Below are 24,893 nucleotides of genomic sequence, written 5' to 3'. Positions count from 1 at the left end.
TTCCACGACTAAACCTGGACTAGATCTAGACTAAAACCAGCCCAGAACTAAAAACTGGTTAGATTAGCACTCAAACTATCTGTGAAGGCTGACTACAACAGCAAAATGAATTGATATCACTGTTTGTTCCAATCAGATTTAGGCTGATATTTTTTCTACAGTACTATAAAATTGTAAATGTGCACTGTATATAGTTTTTAGATCAAATAGACCAAATAAAATTTTACTTTTGTACAAAAAAAAGTAGAGTTGACCTTTTAACCAGACCTTGATGACAAAGAGGCTACTGGAACAAGACGGACGAGATATGAGAAAAAGGCTGTTGGAATGCTACAACCATGAATATATATGGTTGAATTTAAATAAAAATGAATAGATATATGTATATATATAAGATAATATAAGATATTCCTTTATTGTCCCACATGGGGAAATTTCATTGGTGCAACGCAGGTAGATACAGAGGTAGATATATATATATATATATCTATATATATATATATGTATATATATATATATATATATATATATATATATATATATGTATATATATATATATATATATATGTATGTGTATATATATATATATATATATATATATATATATATATATTCATTTTTATTTAAATTCAATGTCAAATTATTATTATTAGTATTTTTGCTGTTGTTTATTTTATTTTATTTATTTTATTTGTTTTATTTATTTTATTTATTTTATTTTATTTTATTTTATTTTATTTTATTTTATTTATTTTATTTATTTTATTTATTTTATTTATTTTATTTATTTTATTCACATTTCTCCACATTTTCTGCTTCATGACACGTCCGCTTTACAGCTGTTTTTTACTCCGCGTCTGGGACTTGTAGTTTTCTTCCAGCCTCTCGCGTTTGTAGATCCATGTTCAGGCGTCTGTTTGAACTACAACGACCATCATTCCCCCGCCGTGCTCACTGCGCATGTCCTGACCGGAGCGAGCCGTGCAGAACGCCGTTGAGGTGGGTTTTATGAATTAAAACTTGCATTTTTAAACGCATCTGAGCATTTTACGACCTCGACTTTGCCTGTGCGGATAAAAACACTCAAAACGAACTCATCCGCAGTTCAACTTTTTAATTCGACCGCTCATTCTGGCCTAGTTTAGTGACATTTAGCAACCTTGAGCTAACTGGCTAACTTGGCTAACTTGGCCGAATTAATGTTGAACTTGTACATTGTTATGAGACGTTTGTTACGTTTTACTGATGCGTTGAGTCATAAGCAGCTGGGTAAGTGCTAATAAATCTATAAGTTATTAATCTATAAATAACTTAGTTTGGTTCACTATTTTTTTTAAGTGTCATTTTATCCCAGTGATTTTAATTTCATTCATAAATCACACATACACATGACACGCTACAAAACAGTTAAAGCTGTGTTATGCTAATGCTTTTATATTTATGATCTTGTAAAATGGTTACTAATGACAATTGTGTTAAATATTACTTTGAACATGTGTTTTATTTATAACGGTGATTTATTATAACAAAAAAATCACAGTGATATTGACACTACTTTATAGCACACAATAATCCATAAGCCTGATCATCTCTTTACACACTTTTAAATAAATATATGTGCAAAAACATGAATTGGATTAAATAAATAGCCAAATGAACACTTTAGTAGTTAGTTCATTTATGAATCGTAGCAGAAATGTTAATTATTCAACCCTCTACATCTCAAATGTTGATGGAAAAAGTGGCCCATTGAGTCGATGATGTGGTAACTATCGTGGCAGGCCTTTGTCCAGATTGAAACTATTCACGTACAGGAAAGTAAAGGATTTACGAAAATATGATATGGTTAGAACTTAGAAGAACAGCAGGAGACGAGAGGCCCAGAGGAAGACCCAAACAGAGATTTGTTGCCATAGCGAAACTAGAAATGGGTCCATTAAGTTGGAAAAAGCAGCACTCCTCACATTATAAATACATCCATAATGGCACAAATTATGTAAATAACCAAATAATAGTCAAAATTTACAAAAATATATTTCAGTCTATGTTTTCCTATAACCAAGAAGCATATTAACATTTTGTGAGTTTGAATATATTATGAAATGTGCAAGTTCAGACGAAGCAGAGGATTGATTTACATTTTGATTGAAGGAGGATAAACTCTTATATAGAGGTGGGAGGTGTATGTCAGAACATGTATAATATCACAATTGTTGTTTTGGAGAATTTTTGCTAAAAATCATGCACATCATTTATAATTAAAAGTATAAAAAGTAATTGCAGTAAGAGCCAGAAATGTCTTGTGTCATCTCCATTCTCGTTTTGTGGTATAATTAAACCTAATCCAAGACATTTACAGGGACACATCAACGCATTCTTGATCCATTGTGAAATATCTGATTCAGTTTTAAATAATATAATGCAAAAAAAATCAAAAGAAGCTAATATTGTTGCATTTCATTCAGTTCGCGTCCAAAACTCCCTTGATATCTTTTCCAGATTCACCCGGCCGTTGCCATGGAGCCAGCCTGGCGACACCACGGCAGGGGTCGCGGCCGAGGCGACGGAGGTCAAAGGTCGCGACCCCAGCCGAAAGAGAGGGAGCGACCTGGAGCGGAGCGGGCGAGCGACAAGAAGAGCCCAGCGCAAACCCCGGCGACAGGTCCGAAAACAAGTGGGATCAGTATTATTGTCGTTATGATTTTAGTCAAATACATAATAAAATAACTTATCATTAGACACATATTTGTATCACTGCTAATACTTTCCGACTTGAGATGTTATTACATGTTTTGATTTGTCTTTTCCTTCCAGCTGTGTCAGTGGAGTCGCGCTTCGAGGAGATCAGGAAGTCTGATCTTGCTGCCGCTCAGCGATTGGTCGAGCGCGGCTTTAGCTCCTCCTCCTCGGACGAAGAAGACGATGATGACGATGTGGAGCGTAGAGACGGAAAGAAAGGACAGATCCTGGCGTCAACGTTCACCTCCTACAACCAACAGACGGGTATGGAATCGAGGACTTAACTGGAGATGGAACCGGGGACGGAATTGGGGACGGAATCGGGGACGGAACCGGGGACGGAACCAGGGAGGGAACCAGGGACGGTACCATGGACGGTACCAGGGACGGTACCAGGGACGGAACCAGGGACGGAACCAGGGACTGAACCAGGGACTAAACCAGGGACTGAACCAGGGACTAAACCAGGGACTAAACCAGGGACTAAACCAGGGACTAAACCAGGGACTAAACCAGGGACTAAACCAGGGACTAAACCAGGGACGGAACCAGGGACGGAACCAGGGACTGAACCAGGGACTGAACCAGGGACTGAACCAGGGACTAAACCAGGGACTAAACCAGGGACTAAACCAGGGACTAAACCAGGGACTAAACCAGGGACTAAACCAGGGACTGAACCAGGGACTGAACCAGGGACTGAACCATGGACCCTGTGACGCTTCTGTGTGTCCAGGAGGAGACAGCGCTGGTCTGCAGAGGACTGGGCAGTATCTGAACGACATGTTTCAGTCCGGAGCCCTCACGTGCCTCATCTGCATCGGCTCCGTCAAGAGAACACAACCGGTAAAAACCCAAAACAATCTAATGTATTTGTGATTTTAGAACTGTCCGGAAGCTGGACACAAACCTTCTCTCTTCCTGTCGGCAGGTGTGGAGCTGCTCGGGCTGCTTCTCGCTCTTCCATCTCCCGTGTGTGCAGAAATGGGCTCGGGACTCTGTGTTCCTGGTGTCTTCCGTCACCGATGAGGACTTTGGACAGAGACAGTTGCCGTGGCCCTGGTACACGCCGCCGCCACAGCTTTCCCTTACCCACAATGCAACATTTCGACAAAGAACTTATAGTCACCGGATCATTCTTAGCGCCGCGAAAATATGTCTTTCATCCCCAACTAAGATTTATTTGAATATTTTGGGACAGGTTGCGTGGTCTGAGTGCGCTGTAATGCCACTTTTATACTGTAGTGGTTTATATTAGAAGTTTTTATCTTACGCCACTTTACCGTATATTCCGGAGTATAAGTCGCACTGGAGTATAAGTCGCACCAGCCAAAAAATGCATTATAGAGAAGAAGAAAAAACATATGTAAGTCGCACTGGAGTATGAAATGCGGTTGCAAGTGTGAATGATACAACAAACAAATGATATCACATATAAGTCGCTCCGGAGTACAAGTATAAGTGTATTCAATAAAAGTATAAGTCACACCCCGGCCAAATCTAGGAAAAAAGGTGCAACTTTTAGTCCGGAAATTTTTTAAAAATACATAAAACTTTAAAAAGCGACGTGAGCAAATGAGTGAATGACTTGAATTGAACGGCACAGTTTAATAATTCTGTTTAAACGTTTGTGTTTCAGTCCCAAATGCAGAGCGGAGTATCCTCCCAGTGCCACTCCAAACAGGTGAGGCCACCGACCACTAGGGGGAGCTTCAGACTAACCCTCAGACTATACGTAGAACCAACACTAAGAACTAAAGCAGGGACTAAACCCGACTAAATCAATCTCGTTTCCACACTCATTTTAAACCCGTCGTTCTCCATGCGTCGTGTTCAGGTACCTGTGCTACTGTGGGAAAGTGCAGGACCCTCCCTCGGACCCGTGGCTCGTCCCCCACTCGTGCGGCGCCGTCTGCGAGAAGAGTCTGAAGCCGGACTGTGGCCACACGTGTCTGCTGCTCTGCCACCCTGGTACTGCCCACGCTCAGACGCCCCGAGTGCCACCGGGGCCAGTCTACGTCCAGACATGAGGCTAAAACGGGGCTAAAATAGGCAGAAACTGTTGCTAAATCATGTCTAAACGGGGTGAAAACGAAGCTAAACATGCAAAACAGTCTGAAAACATTACTTAAACAAACAAATAAAGTCCAAACTCCTTTTTGTTGATGGAGCAAATTTATTATAATCCTCAGCTTTACACGATAAAACATAACTCGGATGTAGCATGAAGTCAGTTTTGTTTGTTTGTTTGCAGGTCCGTGTCCTCCTTGTCCAAAGATGGTTTCAGTCACGTGTTTGTGTGGAAAAGGCAAACCTCTGCCCCGACGCTGCAGCAACAAGGTCTGCACCGCCCCCTAGAGGACATCAGCCACATCACATCCTCTTACTACATACATCTGCTCCTCTGGTTCTGCTCCTCTGGTTCTTCTCCTCTGGTTCTGCTTCACTGGTTCTGCTCCTCTGGTTCTTCTCCTCTGGTTCTGCTTCACTGGTTCTGCTCCTCTAGTTCTGCTCCTCTGGCTCTGCTCTCTGGTTCTTCTCCTCTGGTTCTTCTCCTCTGGTTCTGCTCCTCTGGTTCTGCTCCTCTGGCTCTGCTCCTCTTGTTCTGCTCCTCTTGTTCTGCTCCTCTGGCTCTGCTCCTCTGGCTCTGCTCTCTGGTTCTTCTCCTCTGGTTCTTCTCCTCTGGTTCTGCTCCTCTGGCTCTGCTCCTCTTGTTCTGCTCCTCTGGTTCTGCTCCTCTGGCTCTGCTCCTCTTGTTCTGCTCCTCTGGCTCTGCTCCTCTGGCTCTGCTCTCTGGTTCTTCTCCTCTGGTTCTGCTCCTCTGGTTCTGCTCCTCTGGCTCTGCTCCTCTTGTTCTGCTCCTCTTGTTCTGCTCCTCTGGCTCTGCTCCTCTGGCTCTGCTCTCTTGTTCTGCTCCTCTGGTTCTTCTCCTCTGGTTCTTCTCCTCTGGTTCTGCTCCTCTGGTTCTGCTCCTCTTGTTCTGCTCCTCTTGTTCTTCTCCTCTGGTTCTGCTCCTCTTGTTCTGCTCCTCTTGTTCTTCTCCTCTGGTTCTGCTCCTCTGGTTCTGGTCCTCTGGCTCTTGTTGTAAGATGTTTTTCTTCTCCCTTTCAGTCCTGGTCGTGTCAGAAGGTCTGTGCTAAAGTTCTTCCTTGTAAACAACACACCTGCTCCCAGCTCTGCCACTCAGGTAAGCATCCCCCGTCAATCCCCCGTCAATCCCCGTCAATCCCCCGTCAATCCCCCGTCAATCCCCCGTCAATCCCCCGTCAATCCCCCGTCAATCCCCCGTCAATCCCCCGTCAATCCCCCGTCAATTCCCCGTCAATCCCCCGTCAATCCCCGTCAATCCCCCGTCAATCCCCCGTCAATCCCCCGTCAATCCCCCGTCAATCCCCCGTCAATCCCCCGTCAATCCCCCGTCAATCCCCCGTCAATCCCCCGTCAATCCCCCGTCAATCCCCCGTCAATCCCCCGTCAATCCCCCGTCAATCCCCCGTCAATCACCTGTAATCGTTATCCTTAAATCCTGCCCGTCCCATGTTCATGTTTTTGGCGTGCTTGTGTGCAGAGTGCCAGCCGTGTCCCAGAGTGAGCGTGCAGAGCTGCGAGTGCGGGCGAGAGCGTCGAGAGAGGCCCTGCGCCGAGCCGCTGTGGAACTGCACACAGGCAAGTGCTGCCCCCTACTGCCCGCTCTGTAACGGGCGCCGTCCTGTCACTTCCCAGTCGCTTTTAAAGTTACAAGTTATCGTTGTTGTCTGCCAGCTGCATTCAGAATAAACCTTTTTACACCTTAATTAAGAACATACTTTGCTTTGTTGTTTAGAATAATGACTTTTCCAGCCTCAATATTTATCGTGATGACCTTTTCTTTGCAGTTTTGGAGAACATTTCTTTGCAATTCATTGAGCTATGAGTGTGAGCTCTATTTGATAAATGGAAATACTAACAGACTAAAGTGCTAAACTGTTTTTTTCTTCTTTTTTTAGCTGTTAATGTTTTTTTTAACCAATATTTACTAAGCTTCATCATGCTTAAACGGACAATAAACAAGCCGTATTACGTACTGAATGTGTATAATTTGTTTTGCTGCAGTTAGGCTTTTATGCTTGCTTTTTTAGTTCAAAATGAGACCGCTGTGTGCCGTCTCATCCAAGCGTTTTTATTGTCCGCAAACCAGGAAGTGTGCTGCTTGTTATCTTTACCGTGACGGCTCTGACCGCTGAAAGTTGAGAAAACGGGAGCCTCTGAATGCAACTAAAATGAACTACTTCCGTTTCCCACATTTTTAAGACAAAAATAAAAAAATCAGTTCGATCGCCTTTAAGGGTCGTTGCGTCCGTGGCATAAAGTAGTTTTAATATGATCCTGTAGCGTGAGATTTTGCGCAGCGACACGTCAGGCCTACACCTCTTTCAAACCATCCAGAGCCAGTATAACAAACTGCTTTCCAAACTGTGTGTGACGTCCTCTGTGTGATTGGCAGGTGTGCGGCCGCCCTCTGTCCTGCGGGAACCACACCTGTGAGGAGGTGTGCCACGGCGCCCCCTGTCCTCCGTGTCCCCGCGCCGTCAACAGAACCTGCCCCTGCGGCAAAACAAGTAAGAACCGCTCCGCCGTGCTGCGCTTTCAGAATATATACAGTGCCAGCGGTTCTCAAACTGTAAATGTGAAAAGTCAATCCTCAAATCGCAACTGAAATTGTTCATTTTGTAATAGAAAAATTGTTTACTATACGTACAGTACTCGATCTCGGCCGCAATTTCATGAAAATAAATGGAAAATGTGTACATTCTGTGACAAAAACACTCTTTGGTCCACAAATGTGCTCTACTCAGATCCTCAAACGCTTCACTTCAGCTTCATCTGTGTCAAATTTAGCAAAAAATACTTTCATCAAGTTCTAAACGACGGATCGGTTCATCAGAAGAGTAAAACCGCGAGACTAATCGATGAGTAAAATGACCCGTACATTTTCCCCGTAGACTTTCCCATAATAAGTTTGCTTGAGGCACTTGACACCAAAATACCTACAAATATATCATAGTCATTATAAAATATCGGAAAAAAAATTATTTATCCATTTATTTACCTTTTTATTTATTAACCAGGTATGAAGCATTTAATACATTTAAGAACAAATAAAGACAGACTTTACGTTTGTTTTCTTTGTAAAGTTCAACATTTCACGTGTTTCATGTGTTTTTTGGACTGTTATGGACATTAGTACTCACGTAACTGAACCGCCACCATGCTTTTTCAAAACTCTTTCAACTATTTTTTTTTAGAACAGTCTATGAGGTAAATGAATAGGATATTTTGACGTGGGCAAAGTGGACTGTTGAACTTCTCCATTTTGGGTCCAAACTATGGCTAAACCAGGTCTAAAAGAGGACTAAACTATCATATTTTCCGGACTATAAGTCGCTCTGGAGTATAAGTCGCACCGGCCAAAAAATGCATAATAGAGAAGAAAAACACATATATAAGTTGCACTGGAGTATGAAATGCAGTTGCAAGTGTGAAAATAACAAATAATATCACATATAAGTTGCTCCAGAGTATAAGTATAAATATAAGTATAAGTCGCACCCCGGCCAAAACTATGAAAAAAGGTGCAACTTGTAGTCCGGAAAATACGGTATTTTAAATCATGATGAACCCAAACAAGGGCAAAAATATGTGTTAAAGTGACTCATTCATCAAAGCACAGGTTGAGAAAGACTATCTGAGCCCTAAAATAAATCTAATATAAATCTGTGCATTAGAGTTCTTTGCGGGTCAAACAAACATGAATTATAGATGTTAAAAACCATGAATACAAACACAGTGGGAGGTACATGAATGCTCCGTCTTCCAGGGAGTTCGGCGGGTTGTGCGGAGGAGGTGCTTCCCTGCGGCGACACCTGCGATCGACCTCTGACCTGCGGCAAGCACACCTGCTCCAGGAGGTGTCACCGCGGCAACTGCGACACCTGCCGGCAGGTAACGTGTCCCCCGGCCCGGTGCCGCGCGGTTTTTACCATAGTTTTCTTCAAAGAGAACGTCAGAGGTTGGAACGCTTAAGAACCAATAGAAGAAGTGGGCGGAGCTGTCGTTATTATTTTACCATTTACATTTTTGTTGTTGTGGTATGTTTTTTTTTATATTAATTTAAAGCTTTTTGGGCTAAATGGTTCAGTGAATTGGCGTTTGGACTGAGGTTTGGCAGGTTTCCAACTTAACGCTGTTTTGTTTTGAAAGTGACGTATGACAGGTTTTTACGATTTTCAAATTTAGACTTTACTTGGTGTATTTGTACCTTTTTGTAAATATAAATTATAGTTTTACACTAATCGAGTTGGTATTTGTGGAGAAAAAAAATGTCACAAAATCTGCAGAAAAATGACAGGAAGTGACATCACACTAAGGAAACTCATCCCAGTCAAAGTTTAAGCAGAATTTACTCAAGGAAACAACTTTTTTGACTCTTTAAACATCAATTCAACAAAATAAAATCGCTCTCATATATTTGTATTTGTCAAATTCATAAATGCTGACATTAGATGAGTTTTTGCTGGTTAATTTCCTACTGTGATGCCTTCAATTACAAACAGGAAGTGAAATTATAAACCAAAATAATGCACTCCTCTGTGATATTTTTAAATATTTTTTTAGCAAAATTAAAACTACATTTATCTTAACTGCATTTTATTTCAATGAGTTGTCCGGCCTGTAGGGGGCGCGCTAACCGTTGCTCACCTCCCCCCGTCGTCTCTGCAGGAGGTGGAGAAGGAGTGCCGCTGCGGGAAACACAGGAAGCTGACGCCGTGCCACAAAGAATACCTGTGCGACTCCAAATGCCCGCGGACGCGCAGCTGCCAGAGACACCAGTGCAGGCGCAAGGTTCGGCCCCAAAAACACTCATCTGTCTACCGTATTTTCTGGAGTATAAGTCGCACCAGCCAAAAAATGCACAATAGAGACGAAAAAACATGTATAAGTTGCACTGGAGTATGAAATGCAGTTGCAAGTGTGAAAATAACAAATACTATCACATATAAGTCACTCTGGAGTATAAGTATAAGTAATAGTCGCACCCCGGCCAAAACTATGAAAAAAGGTGCCACTTATAGTCCGGAAAATACGGTATATCTTCTTCTGTTTCAGTTGATTGTCTAACCGGATGTTGAGCACCCTCTAGTGTACACAGACCAGACTTCTTTCTGTTTCTCTCTCTCCTCTCTTTTAACTCTCTGTTTCTGTCTGTTTCTTTCCTCTCTCCTCTTTCCTTTACCCCTTTACCTCTCCTCTCTTCCCTCTCCACTCTCTCCTCCCTCTTTTACCTCTCTTCTCTCCCTCTCCTCATTCTTTTACCTCTCTTCTCTCCCTCTTTCCTCCTTCTTTTACCTCTCCCCTCCCTCTCTTCTCCTTCTTTTACCTCTCTTCTCTCCCTCTCTCCTCCCTCTTTTACCTCTCTTCTCTCCCTCTCTCCTCCCTCTGTACCTCTCCCGTCCTCCCTCTCTCCTTGCGGTGCGTTTGAGGTTGACCTTAAAAGCTTGTGATTCTCAGAACACTTTGCCCTTTGATGATTCCATTATCGCCGCCTCCGTGACATTTCCATCGACGGCGTCACATTTGATTCTCTCTGGACCGAGTTCAGACCCACTTTGGACCTAGTTTGTCCTCAGACTGGATGAGGTCCTGGTTCAGACCCACTTTAGACCTAGTTTGTCCCCAGTGAGACTGTTTGTCCGTTCTCCTGCCCTGTCGGTCAGTGACTTCTGACCTTCTCTTTTTGACCTTCTCTTGTGTCCTGTGCCCCCCTCAGTGCTGCCCCGGAGAGTGTCCCCCCTGTGACCAGAACTGTGGCCGTTCTCTGGGATGCAGGAACCACAAGTGCCCCTCCGTCTGCCATCAAGGTACCCCCTCTTTCCCCCTCTTTCCCCCTCTTTCCCCCTCGTTCCCCCTCGTTCCCCCTCGTTCCCCCTCGTTCCCCCTCTGTCCCCCTCGTTCCCCCTCTTTCCTCCTCTTTCCCCCACGTAGTGGAGCTCTCCAGAACAACAAAAGTTTAGTTGCGTTTTGTTTATTTGCCATTCGCAGTTAAAAACCACATTGGAAATACATGCGCAAAAATGCTCTGAGCGCACAACAAACCATCAAAACAACCACGTAAACACACAATGAACACAAGTCACGAAACACAGAATATTCAAGAATTTTAATATTAGGATTCAGTTCAAAGTTAACATAAGACAGGATAGACCTTCTGGTGTCGCTCCTGTCCCGGCGGCGACGTGGCCGCTTCCCGTCCCATGATTGGTCGATTACTTTCGCTGCTTTGGGTGTGATTCGGCTCAGAATTTGTCGCGTCGCATCAGTGTTTGGAAGATGCGATCTGATTGGACAGGAGTCGCAGCTGTGAAGAGGTCAAAGGTTAAACGGACGGCGAGAACCGAACATTGGCTGAAACAGAAGTGGAAAAGTCATATTGGACTGAATGGGAGGAGTAGGAGTGGTAGTAGTATTAGGAATAGGAGTAGTATTAGGAGTAGTTGTAGTAGTAGGAGTAGTATTAGGAGTATTAGGAGTAGTAGTAGTAGTAGTAGAAGTCGTAGTGGGAGTAGGAGTAGTAGTAGCAGGAGTAGGAATAGTAGTAGGAGTAGTAGGAGTAGTTGTAGTAGTAGGAGCAGTAGTTGGAGTAGGAGGAGTAATTGGAGTAGTTGTAGGAGTAGTAGGAGTAGTTGTAGTAGTTGTAGGAGTAGTTGTAGTAGTAGGAGTAGTTGTAGTAGCAGTAGGAGTAGTTGTTGGAGTAGGAGTTGGAGTGTTAGTAGTAGTAGTTGTAGTAGGAGTAGGAATAGTTGTAGTAGGAGGAGGAGTAGTAGTAGTGGTAGTGGTGGTGGTGGTAGTAGTAGGAGTAGGAATAGTCTTAAACACTTAATATTCCCATGTGTTTGAAACTAATCCAACTAAAATAACTTGGACAGATTCACATTTATTTCACTATCATTTAATAATAATATTTACTACATATTTTGTAATATTTGGTTGTGAAAATTGCAAAAAATTCCACCAAATATTGTGAAACAAACATGAAGCTTTTATACTTATTTCTGCTGCTGGTTATTTTGATTTAAATTATGATATACTTATTATATGAATCAAATGAAATCAATTAGTTGAACATAATTAAGACTACAAAAGTTAGATGAAGTATGAAAACACCTTAATTAACATAAAAATACAGTTTATTCCTGCTAAATTCTACTCCGATTCCAAATGCTTAAAACAGTCGGATCTCAATCTGATAAATATATATTGATTGCCTTAATTAAGTTATTCAAGATAAAAACTCCAGCTAAAATGTGCAAAAGTAGTTTTTAAAGTGACTAATGATGAATCCAGGACCTTTTTAACGACACAAATCTCTCGTGACATTTACCTGGAGCTGGCAAAAGAAACCAAACAAAAACCCCGTTGTCACAGTTTTTTTTTTGTTTTGTTTCCGTTATCTGTCGTTGACCTTTTGTTTGCGCGAGTCGCTCTCAAAGGTCAGCGCAGCCAATCACGTCGCCGCATCTCGCCTTATCGACCAATCGCAGCGCGCCAGTAATTAGCCCTTTTCCCCGGGACAAAGGGAGGCACAAAATGGCTCCAAATGTCAACACAGAAAGCAGTTTTGTTTGTTAGCGATTCACTTTTGTCCTGGTTCGAGCTTCAGAACCTTCTTTTAGTTCTGGTTTTGAAGTGGTTTGTTACTCGTTAGAGCTGTTTTGATTTAGTTCAGTTCAGTTTTTGCCATAAAAGTAGCTCTTCAGTCAAACAGGAGACGAGCAGAAGTTAGACACGTGCCATAATGAGCTGTATTTAGCTTCATTATTTAATTATTACTTTATTATTATTACTATTATTTAATCACTTATTTAATCCTGTTTTTGAGCAAGATTTTGACCGTATTAAACATTTTTGTAAGTCATTGTGATGGTTAATTGTATTTTTGGGGTGTTCGAAGTGTCCGTCGTCGCCCCCTGCAGTCTCGGGGTAGAAAGCCAGCCTTGTAACATTTGCCGACATCGACGAACTCTCCTGAGAAACCCTGGCTCTTTTTTAACATTCGGCAATATGTATTTGTTTGTCATTGTACCATCTTATTATGATAAAGAAAGGAAAAAAAGAAAACTGAATATCTATATCTATCTTTATCGATCTAGTTTTAGTGGATTATGATTACGGTGATGTGTTTGTAAAGTTCCCACACCAATACTAAATCGTAGCAAGTCTCATGTTCTCTCTAGCGTGACATGTGACCCTGTTGTCGTGTTGTGGTCGGCAGGGGCGTGTTACCCCTGTCCCGAGACGGTGGAGGTGAGCTGCGCCTGTGGGAAGACCGTCCTGGTGGTGCCGTGTGGCAGAGAGCGCACCACCAAACCCCCGAGGTGTAAAGAGCTCTGCAGGTAACGCCAGGACTCTGGACCAGGGCTGAGCGAGGGCTAAACCGGGACTAAACCGGGACTAAACCAGGACTGAACCAGGACTAAACCAGGGCTGAACCGGGACTAAACCGTGACTAAACCGGGGCTAAACCAGGACTAAACCGAGACTAAACTAGGTCTAAACCAGGACTAAACCCGGGCTAACTCTGGCTTAACCGGGGCTGAACCAGGGCTAAACCAGGGCTAAACCGGGACTAAACCGAGACTAAACTAGGACTAAACTGGGGCTAAACCAAGATTAAACCAGGGCTAGACCAGGGCTAAACCAGGGCTAAACCAGGGCTAAACCAGGGCTAAACCAGGGCTAGACCAGGGCTATACCAGGGCTATACCAGGGCTAGACCAGGGCTAGACCAGGGCTAGACCAGGGCTAGACCAGGGCTAGACCAGGGCTAGACCAGGGCTAGACCAGGACTAAACCAGGAATCGACTTCTTCACACACAGTATAAGCCTTGTTGGATTTGGACACTTTAGTGGGTCAGTTTTGGACTAAAGCAGGTCATCTTCCACATTCAGCTCATGAGAAACTTGTCTCCTGCTCCAGGTGTCCTCCCGAATGCCACCACCCGTCCCGCCAGCCTCACCGCTGTCACCCGGGCCCCTGTCTCCCTTGCGCTCTGCCCTGTGAGCGGCCCCTGAAGGGCTGCGAGCACCGCTGCCCCCGGCCCTGCCACGACCGCGTCCTGGTGCAGTCGCAGCAGGTAAAGTCCCGTCAATCGCAGCTTTAAAGGAGATGTCTCAGCCAAATCCTGCTAGAACCGGTTTATTGTCTTACTCTTGATTTGTATTGTGAGTGATTCATGCACATTTGAGTTGATCAAGCTCAGAAATGTACTTATTTTTTGTTTAGTTATTTATTTATTGTTTATTTATTTAGTTTATATTTGTTGGTTTATTTATTTATTTTTGGTTTATTTATTTATTTTATATTTTTGGGTTTATGTATTTATTTTTGATTTATTTCATTATTTCGTGTAGCAGCAGCAGCAGCAGCAGCAGCAGCAGCAGCAGCAGTAGCAGCAGCAGCGTTTTCTAAATATCAGAAAAAGCATGCGTCTACTTCAATAAAATCTGTTTATTTGTGCTCAAGTGAAAGTGTCTTTAATGTGGCTTTATGTAACAGGTGCAGCTGGCAGGGCCCTGGGAGCAGCCGTCAAAACCTGCGTTTGAGAAGAAAGCCCTGCCCTGTGCCCCCTGTCAAGTCCCCCTCCCAACGTGAGTACTGCACACCTGGTCTAGTCCTGTTTTAGACCTGTTTTAAACCTGTTTTAGTCCTGTTCTAGTCCTGTTTTAGTTCTGGTCTAGACCTGTTTTAGTCCTGGTTTGGGCCTGGTTTACTCATGGTTTGGACCAAGTTTAGACCTGGTTTAGACCTGGTTTAGACCTGGTTTAGACCTGGTTTAGTCCTGGTTTAGTCCTGTTTTAGTCCTGTTTTAAACCTGTTTTAAACCTGTTTTGTACCCGGTTTGGACCTGTTTTTTGTTGTTTGCAGAGGATAATATAGTACTAAACAACGTAAGACTAAAGCTTGATTCCGTCCCGTTCAGACGTCTCTGTTTCATGTTTATGCCTGGTTTATGCCTGGTTTAGACCTATTTTCGTTGTTTGCAGAGGATAATATAGTACTAAACGACACAAGACTAAATCTTGACTCCGTCCCGTTCAGACGTGTGTGTTTCCTGTCCCTCTCTCAGCTGCAGTTGTGATCTTCTTTGTTCCTCAGCGCTGGGTTTACTCCAGAAAGTCTTGTTTTTGTGACATTGTGTTTTGGATCTGTGGGTCTTTAATCTAACTCGGAGTGACACCGCTGCACCTCTGGAATCCGTCTAATCCTCGGCTCCCACACCACCTTCTTCCCGTGTTATTGCGGCAGAGTGGTTATCCCGTCCCTTCCCCTCGGTAACAAGGTTGCGGGTTAGACTCCCAACCTCTCTCAAAGGACGCTCGTCACTGTATACATCAGCTCATTGGAAACACACTTGGAGTCGTGTTTAGCTTCAGTCGCGCTCGTTTTTTCTCATCCTGTTCACGAGCTGGTCTTTTCCCGATGAAGTCGTTTTTAAGTCCATTAAATGATCGTCGCACTGAGCGTTTCTCCCTCAAACTAGAATTTTAGTAACTTCTTTTTGTCGTACGATAAGATTTGAGCTGTAGAAAGTCAAATACGTAACTTCTAAGACTGATTATGGCACTAAACGGATGCTAAAGTGTTTCATTGTGCAACTTATTTACTTCAGTGCATGTTTTTTTTTGAGGATACTATACATTTAGAGAAGGATTTACAAGGATCAACCTGCTTTAGTGTTCAGTTGACCTGCCAAAGTGTAGCTAGAACATGTTTAAAAGCCAATAAGGCCGCGGCTCTGTCCTTGCGCGGGCCCGGCGAGAGCGTGCGCGCCCGTTTTCCTGTCTGCTGCGCGCCTTTATATCACAAATACACATACCCGTTTACCACATTTTCTCCAGCGCATTTTGCTGTGAATAAGGGTGCACACTTAGGCCTTAGTTATGTTATTACTTGGTTTACGGATCCGCCGCACTTAGATTATTGATTTCTACAATATAAATAAAATAAATTATTATAAAAATCTTTTACAAAGTACCGCCGAAAACGCAAAATAGCGTTACATTAAATGTAAAAAGCGGTATTAAGTCAAAAGATAAGAGCGCGTGAAGCAATTTCTTGCCAAACTCCTGCGGGAGTCATTTCTTTTGGAACGCATTGTTGTGACGGAGCGACGCCGTCCCTGCCGGTGCCGGTTTCCCTGCTGCTGCGTGTCTTCATATCGCAAATACACATTTTAAACCCGTTTACCACATTTTCTTCAGCGCGTTTTGCCGTGACTGGGTGGGTGGGGGAGGGTGCACACTTAACCGTCAGTTCTACCAATGCAAAACACGCTAAATCTACTGTTACACGCTCCTGCGCACCGCGTTTCCCCCTCCTCCCGTGGTGCGTTTTGGGTAAACCCGGAAGAAAAAATATTTTGAAACTGAAATTACATTTATATTTCGTCCGTCTGTTCAATATATTTCATTTAAAAAGCCGTAAACCAAGTAATAAAATAACTGCGGCCTAACAACTCAAATAATGCATAATATTTGTCCTTTAAGTGGCCGTGTGCGTGACCTTTTCTCACCAACGACTTCAGGTTTCAGACTTTCTTCTCATTTCAAGTGCAAGACAAACAATTCCTCTCGAACGTCACATAATCATGGTCTCCAGATAAATAAACTCAGAACGTCCCTTTGAGCAGTTGTGGTGAGTTTCGATTGAACTCCCGTCGATGTTTGTTACCGTTCCGCGGCTTTTCCATTCCCGCCGTTAAGCGGCCGTTACGCCGGAGCGGCCCGAGCGCGTTTGACGGGCGAGAGAGCGCGAGGGACGTGACCGGGGCCCGGGTTTGTGTCCACAGCTGGGTCCTGCGTCACACGGAGCGACGGGAGGTTCAAACGCTTCGGCGAAACCCAACAACAGACACACGCAGGAACAAAGACACACGAGAGCCACGTTATGCAATCGTTATGTCACGAGCCAAGCCTGGGTCGTGTGGACGGGACAGAATGTGGACTAATGCTGAAGAAAAAATGATTACCAAGTGCCAAACTTTGACTCAATCTGAAATAAACCCAGGATTAAACGGACTAAAAAGAGTGGGCAATAATACTCAAACCAATTGGATTGTCTTGGCAATATTATGGCGTTCTATGAGAGTTAAACGCACCTGTGAATATCGTTCTCTAGGTTGAAGTCACGAACAGCAAGATAAAAAGCACTTTACATTTAGTTTTACTGTTTAAACGTTTATTGAGACAAAAAAACAGTGAAATCTTTAATTTTCCTTCATTCTCGTGGTTCCTCAAGTTTGTGACCAGCTTTAAAAAATTCAACTTTCTGAAAGAATAAAGTTAACTGTGACAAAATAAGAATGTGCCAAATAAAATACAGTTCTTTACATTTTACTCTTATTTTTGGGCTGTATATTGAACAAAAAATACTTCTAAAATTGTCATAATAGTTATTTTTGTTTCGTACGATTATATTGTGACTGGAATTAACGTGATTATCGATAAACCAAATAATCTCGACATCCCTACTTGTAATATTATTCTCCAGTTCTACTAAACGCAGACTAAAAGCTCCTGAAACGTCCCTCACCGTTAAGAACCTCCTTCTGTTTCTTTTTTTTTTCTCTTCACGTGTACATTTTTGTTGACTTTGCTGCTTCGGGAGATTACGGAGAATGCGCTGACTCGTGACGCCATTTTGTTCTGTTTTTCAGGTCGTGTTTTGGACAACATGAGGTCAGTTAACTTCAAGCTTTCTGTTTTTCTTCATTAAGTCTCTATGAGCAATAAACCCAGAAAAAACAATTTAACCTTGCTTTAATTGTTTTTTTTTCTTTGGGGGGATTTCAACAACTAGGAATAATATAATCAGTTAAGAAGTGATATAACCATTTACTGACTGTTATTATTACAATTATGCTATATATATATATATATATATATATATATATATATATATATATATATATTACATACATATATACATATATACATATATATATATATATATATATATATATATATATATATATATATATATATATATATATATATATATATACACATACACACAACCGGATCGGACGTTTGAATCCGCAGGTGAGCCCGGTGCCGTGTCACCGCCGCGGGCCCTTCTCCTGCGGGCGACAGTGCGGGCGACCTCTGACCTGCACCAACCACCTCTGCAGCCGCGAGTGTCACCTGGTCGCCGCCGGCAACAAGGTACAGCACTCACACACACAGTTACTCACACGCGCACTTCAGAGCTACTTATTGACTGTTGTTACTCGTTGGCAAGTGCAGGGAACATTATGATCAAGAAGAAATGTATTCGCAACTGGGGATGTCACAAGTTCAAATTGTATTATTGACATCACGACCAAAAGGACTGTAAAATCCTACATTTTCTCTCCTCCTTGGTTTCTTAACACGTCACCGCTCCTCAACATGTGACCTGCTTTATCAAATCAAACTTTCTGATTGATTAATTTGACATAAACAAGACTTTTTGCATGGAAAGGCTGAGCAGAAAGGACTTAATTTTGCTTCTAAAATCGTCGCACTTCTTTTAATTCAACAGAAAAAAATACAGTTTAAAATTGTCACTTCTATACATTTAATTATTTTTTAATTTTTTTTTAAATATCACTTATTATTGGGGACAAACGGGCAAAATGTTTAGTAAAATCTGAAATATACCGTATTTTCCGGACTATAAGTCGCACCGGAGTATAAGTCGCACCAGCCGAAAAAAACATATATAAGTTGCACTGGAGTATGAAATGCAGTTGAAAGTGTGAAAATAACAAATAATATCACATAAGTCGCTTCGAAGTTTAAGTATATAGGTATAAATAGAAGTATAAGTCGCACCCCGGCTAAAACTGCGACTTATAGTCCAGAAAATACGGTAATTGTGTTCACTGCGTTTAACCTGCTATAGACTTTGCAGTTCAGGTGTATTAAAAGAGAATTTACTGGAATTATCCTGCTAAATAAAGTAGTTTATTGAGATATTTTCCGTCACACTTCAAAACGTGTTATCGTGACAGCTTTACGTGCAGTTTATAGCAGTTTGTAAATGCTAATGTCTTTTGCGTAGCTGTGATATTCTCTCTCTCTCTCGTCCCAGTGTGAGCAGTGCGAGTGCGGCTGCCTGAAGCCCCGCCCCCCCGGCTGTCCTCACCCCTGCCCCAGGCCCTGCCACGGCGGCCCCTGCCCCGCCTGCCCCCAGACCGTCCGCCAGCGCTGCCACTGCAAGATCAGCAGCCTCTACGTCCCGTGCACGTCAGTATCCGCTCAACAACCGCTCAAATTCAAGATCAAACTTCCGATTTACGCCCGATTCTCAAAATATTTCTACTCTGATGCTAAAAAATAAAACGTTCACAATCCCAATAAATCATTTGTTTGACTAATAAAACGTTTGATCAAATGTCTATCCACGGATCAATCGACTAAAGCGTTTGCCACGTTGTTTTCCTCGGACGGATCAATCAGGAGTTTCATTTTATTTTTCTGTCTCGGTAAAAATGATAAAAATGGGTTTCAAAGTTTTTTTTTTCTGAACACAAACAAAGCTTAATCATTGCCGTTGGACACAGAAATACCGTATTTTCTGGACTATAAGTCGCACCGGAGTATAGTCGCACCAGCCAAAAAGTGCATAATAGAGAAAAAAAAAACATAAGTCGCACTGGAGTATGAAATACGGTTGCAAGTGTGAAAATAACAAATAATATCACATATAAGTCGCTCCGGAGTATAAGTATATGTATAAGTCGCACCCTGGCCAAAACTATGAAAAAAGGTGCGACTTATAGTCCGGAAAATCTGTGATTTTTCCAAAGATTTTTTTTCCCCCAGAGTAAAATTTGTGCAAACCCTTTTTATAATTTTCTTTTTTGCTGATATTTGATGTTTATTTAGCTCTATATTTTCACAGTAAAACACAGGGACACGACAATAGACAATAAAACAAAAATAAAGTACTTTTTAACATATAACTTTAGCCGCTGGGGCCCAGGAGCAGCTGGTCCGGACCACGTGATTTTACAGATCGAAATGACAAATGTCGCTGTATAGCACCCACAATCTGTGCTTTATTTCCTGCCGTTTGTCACCGACTTCTTCTTCTCCGTCGCTCCTTTCAGAGAGTGGACTTCAGCGGACAACGGGACGAAGACCAAACTCGGCTCCTGCAACAACCAGTGTCCAAAGGAGGCAAGATTACGCCCGCAACGCTCGAGAAAATACACACGACACGGTTTTGTTTAGTTTGAAATCAGTTCCCGGTTCAATTCGGCGACTTTAGTGACACATTTCTTTCTTTGCGGCGCATTAAACTAGTTCACGTCGAGGATTAATCTTATTTAAGGCGTTGTTGAAATGAGTGTCTCGTTTCGACAGCCCCGGTTAATTAAAATAGTGCTAAAGGTCACGTATGAGGTGCTCGGAGTGGGCCACAGATAGTGTATCAGGTGGCGTCTCCTTGTTTGGACGTGTCCCGCGGCCCCGGTGCATGATGGGAGGCGATAACGAGGGCGACGGAGATGGATCGCGGGCCCCCGAGACGCGTGCAGAGAGTCACGGCTATCGGGTTACTATTTAGGTCCCAATACAAAGACGTGAAAATGAGAATCGGGACATTTTTTTGGGGAAAAAATAAAGTTTTTTTTTTTTTAATTTAATTTGTTGAAAAGTGAAAATTTTTGAACTAAATTTTGTTGTTTTCAGTTCAAATAAAAGACCAGGTTATTATTTAGGTCACAATATAAAGACTAAAAATTAGAATCGAGGCATTTTTAGAAGAAAAATTACGTTGATTATTATTATTTTTATTCTATTAAATTTAATAGAAACGTGACGGTTTTAGAAGCAAAAACAAGTCCTCTCTGCTCATGCTTTCCTCAAAAAATGATTAAGTAGTTACAAAAATAATGATAATAATTACTATTTCCAGTTGAATGTGTTGTTTGTGTTAATGTTATTATTTATTATTAATATGATTTCTATTATTTTGTGTATTACATGCACATGCTGTTATTATTTATACAAAATTAAGGAGAAAAAAAAAATATATATATATATGTATATATATATATATGTATATATATATATATATGGAAAAAAAACTGAGTTTGTTTACGTGTCATTTCTGATAAAGTGCGATGTATTTCTGTAACAGTTTAAACCTTTCCACACTCCGTTTGTTTACGTCTCTATTACGGTCTATTTCTGTGAGACGCGTCGCCTGCTTTCATTTCATCCGTTTGTCATCGACATCTCTGAGCAAATAGTTTGAACGATTTTTGTCTGTACACGAGCGCTGCTAATTTCTGTGTATATTGATTTATGTATATATATTTAAGTAAAACTAGAAAAAGAAAAAAAAACAAGTGTTGCAGGTGTAAAGTTGTCATGAGCCCTGTTTTCTGATGGTAAATGAGAAATGAAGCTTAACCAAAGCCAGATTCATACATTTTATTATCATTTTTATCAAACGTGAAATGTTAATAATTGGTGAACTTTACTACATGGTTACTACACGGTTACTACATCATTACTTCCGTTTGTCACACATTAGATACCGGTTTTGGCACAGATAAATCCATTTCGAGCCCTCCCTGGATCTTTTGAGTCCCGGGACTTGAAGATAAGATTTGCCACCGTGAACTTGAGCACTTTGAGTTCTAAGAGCCACAGCTAAAACAACAAACACACTGGAATGTACCAGACTGAGCGCGCTCTGTTACACCGACCAGGAAGCATCTGAGACCAGGACCCGGACCAGGACTAGACCAGGACTAGACCAGGACTAGACCAGGGCAAGCACCTGGGACCAGGGCCAGACCAGGGCCAGACCAGGGCCAGACCAGGGCCAGACCAGGGCCAGACCGGGGCCAGACCGGGGCCAGACCGGGGCCAGACCAGGGCCAGACCAGGGCCAGACCGGGGCGAGACCGGGGCGAGACCAAGGCAAGCATTTGAGACCAGGACTGGGAATGGACCATAACTAGACCAGGGCCAGATTGGAGCAAGAATCTGAGACCAGGACCCAACCGGGGTGAGACCGGGGTGAGACCGGGGTGAGACCGGGGTGAGACCGGGGTGAGACCGGGGTGAGACCGGGGTGAGACCGGGGCCAGACCGGGGCCAGACCGGGGCCAGACCGGGGCCAGACCGGGGCAAAACCAGGACCAGCAAGGGCCGAGACCAGGGTTAGAACAGAGACTGTCTATGTCTTAAACAGGATCTAGATCAGTGACTTAAACCAGGTCTAAATAAGATCTCAAATGTTGTTCAAAAGAACCTTTATTTTCGTCAGTGCTTTTATCTTTAGTTTGTCGGTTTGATGTTGTTGATTTGTTTGTCTCTTGTTGCCTCGTCCTTGAGTGTCCGGAAACCTGCCTCTAAGATAAAGTGTGTGTTTTGTGTGTGTGTTTTGTGCAGCTGAGTTGTGGCCATCGCTGCAGACTGCTGTGTCATCCTGGACACTGTGAAGCCCAGTGTGTGCACAAGGTCAAACTGCGCTGCCCCTGCAGGCGGCTCAAGAAGGTACAACAACAAACGCCGCTCTGCATCTGTCGCCTCAAGATTTCAATGGACTGGATTTCTTTATTTATCTTTTGAAGAGAAAAAAAGTGGTTTAGAAGTAGTAGTTATTTTTAGCCTTTTTTAGTTTTGTGGTAATCATTCGATGTGATGGAGTTTAGGGAAATGAGTAAGGTTAGGATCAAGGGTTTGCTTAGGGTTTAGGTTTGGATCAAAGGTTAGTTAAGATGTTTTAGGTTAGGAAAACGGTCAGGATTATATAACATGTTGACTGCAGAGACTTTAAAAAACTGATGTAACCTTGTAGCCATAACGCATCTTAAACCATAAAATAAAACACAAACTAGTCAAAAATGTAACGGTTTAGGCCGGTTCGTAGCAACAGACGTCAACACAAACTAAGCTAAGTCGTCGTTTCCGTCCCTCCAGATTCGGATATCCAACGCTAGCCATGTTAAAATGCCACTTCTCGACAAAATAACAAATGTGTCGTTGCGTTAGACCCGATCTAATCCTAGATTTTTGTTTCCAGGAGGTGCAGTGTCACCTGTCGGCCCAGAGCCAGCTCCAGTGCGACGACACCTGTAAAGAGCAACAGAGGAAGGCCGCGCAGGTAAACTAGACTGGAAATGTGACCGCGTGCACATTTTTCTGCGCAGTATTTGTGGCGACGCTACAACAGAACAGCAGAAATGATACTTTTTCCTTTTAAAATGCTCCAGAAACGCTCATTACTTCAACATTCCAGAGACGTAGAATATAAAAGTGATGAATAGCGGTTGTTTCGTCATGTTTTCTGCACTGAAACGGAGCAAAGCATCATGGTCTATATAGTTCAAAGCGGATTTGTTGTGACACTTTTGACAGTACAATATTGCCACGCTTTGGTTCCCGTTGCGTCCCCTACTGTTCACTGCAGGACAACGTGTCTTGGACCACCATTTTCAACGGACAAACGCCAGTTCTGTTTCACCGGATTCATAGAACCGTGGTTACATTCGTAACTGTGTTTGGCCGCGTAATCGTGACATTTTTAACAGTGTAACCAGCAACCTTTCTTTTTAGTTTGCATTATATTTTCTGACACCTTTTATTCCTTTGCGCAGGTGAAGGAGGCGGAGCTTAAAGCGGCTCAGGAGGAGGAGCTACGAAAGCAACAGGTTTGTCTATTTTACATTGCCTTGGATCCTTTATTTGTTCTTGTTTTATAAGCAACGTTTTTTGTTATTTTCACAGCTATTTATAATGTTACAATTCCATTTATTTATTTTTTAACTGATCTCTAGCTTTTTTTTTTCACTTTGCACAGAATCACACAAAATCAGTTTTTAATCAAAACAAAGCAATCAAAACTGTCGGCTATTACATATCTAAAAAAAAGTAAAAATGAAATAAAACGGATAATTAACGAGAAATAAATTCAAATGCGTTTTACAGATGTTTTTTTTTACATTTGTCATACTTTATTTTTACATACTTCTTAAACGTGTGGTGTATTTGTTTCGTAGGAGGAGCTGGAAGCGTTCGAGCGCCGCCTTAAAGGGGCCGGACGCCGAAACAAGCGCAAAAGAAAGGGGGAGGAGTCCGAAGACGAGGGGCGTGGCGTGTGGGCCAGACGAGGCCTCTCGCTGGCCGTGCTGTCGGCGGGCGTGGCTCTGCTGGCCGCCGCCTACTTTTACCTCGCCGAGGCGTGAACGCAGCAGCCAATCGGCACGCAGAGGGCGAGGAAGCGGCCAATCAGAAGCCGCCTTTGCGTTTACGAGCGTCTTGATGTGGCGGCCAACGTAAACACTAAACCTCCAGTTCTCCTGATCATAAAAGCGACATCTGGAGAGGAAATACTCACTTTATTTGACTAATTTTACCACAAAAAAATGCAGAAGACAAATTTCTCTATTAAATCAGTTCAAATTTGCCTCCGTCTTGTACATTAAATATGAAAATAAGGTTGAATTAAATGAAATGGACACGCGTTTTTAGGAGTGAATGTGTTTCTTCACTTATCCAAGTTTAAATATCTGTCTGAAGGGGGAGGAGCTACAGCGTGAGCACGTCTTGTACTGCGTTTACTGTCCACTCCACGACAAGGGTAATCAGAGTACGCCAGTAGGTGCTAGAGGACTCATTAGGGTAATCAGAGTACGCCGGTAGATGCTAGAGGACTCATTAGGGTAATCAGAGTACGCCGGTAGATGCTAGAGGACTCATTAGGGTAATCAGAGTACGCCGGTAGATGCTAGAGGACTCATTAGGGTAATCAGAGTACGCCGGTAGATGCTAGAGGACTCATTAGGGTAATCAGAGTACGCCGGTAGATGCTAGAGGACTCATTAGGGTAATCAGAGTACGCCGGTAGATGCTAGAGGACTCATTAGGGTAATCAGAGTACGCCAGTAGATGCTAGAGGACTCATTAGGGTAATCAGAGTACGCCAGTAGGTGCTAGAGGACTCATTAGGGTAATCAGAGTACGCCAGTAGATGCTAGAGGACTCATTAGGGTAATCAGAGTACGCCAGTAGATGCTAGAGGACTCATTAGGGTAATCAGAGTACGCCAGTAG

At 42.7% G+C, this 24,893-nt stretch overlaps 1 protein-coding gene across 1 annotated transcript; it reads left to right on the top strand.

The window, feature by feature from the left end:
- Positions 1–937: 937 nt before the first annotated feature.
- nfxl1 (nuclear transcription factor, X-box binding-like 1) lies at positions 938–24,042 on the top strand. The gene is made up of 25 exons (XM_072459350.1): positions 938–999; positions 2,500–2,662; positions 2,815–3,003; positions 3,476–3,585; positions 3,671–3,801; positions 4,379–4,423; positions 4,577–4,710; positions 4,994–5,079; positions 5,851–5,926; positions 6,308–6,405; positions 7,223–7,337; positions 8,597–8,721; positions 9,499–9,621; positions 10,547–10,637; positions 13,049–13,169; positions 13,754–13,910; positions 14,333–14,424; positions 17,493–17,514; positions 17,878–18,000; positions 18,911–19,065; positions 19,932–20,001; positions 22,231–22,335; positions 22,865–22,945; positions 23,439–23,492; positions 23,841–24,042. The coding sequence occupies exons 2-25, from the start codon at positions 2,518–2,520 to the stop codon at positions 24,024–24,026; spliced, it is 2,634 nt and encodes an 877-aa protein (XP_072315451.1). The 5' UTR covers positions 938–999; positions 2,500–2,517; the 3' UTR covers positions 24,027–24,042.
- The last annotated feature ends 851 nt before the right edge of the window (positions 24,043–24,893 follow it).

The sequence above is a fragment of the Eucyclogobius newberryi genome, unplaced genomic scaffold, assembly GCF_026437365.1.
Source record: "Eucyclogobius newberryi isolate DKJ021-1_F unplaced genomic scaffold, fEucNew1.0.hap1 SCAF_22, whole genome shotgun sequence".
NCBI classification, from domain to species: Eukaryota; Metazoa; Chordata; class Actinopteri; order Gobiiformes; family Gobiidae; genus Eucyclogobius; species Eucyclogobius newberryi.
The sequence above is the reverse complement of the archived record's forward strand: the minus strand, read 5'-3'. Positions and strand labels throughout refer to the sequence as shown.

Coding starts and splice junctions, on each gene's coding strand:
- nfxl1 (XM_072459350.1), top strand. CDS start 2,518: ATGGAGCCAGCCTGGCGACACCACGGCAGGGGTCGCGGCCGAGGCGAC. Junction 14,425..17,492: donor TGTCAAGTCCCCCTCCCAAC/GTGAGTACTGCA, acceptor TCTGTTTTTCAG/GTCGTGTTTTGGACAACATG. Junction 22,946..23,438: donor AACAGAGGAAGGCCGCGCAG/GTAAACTAGACT, acceptor TCCTTTGCGCAG/GTGAAGGAGGCGGAGCTTAA.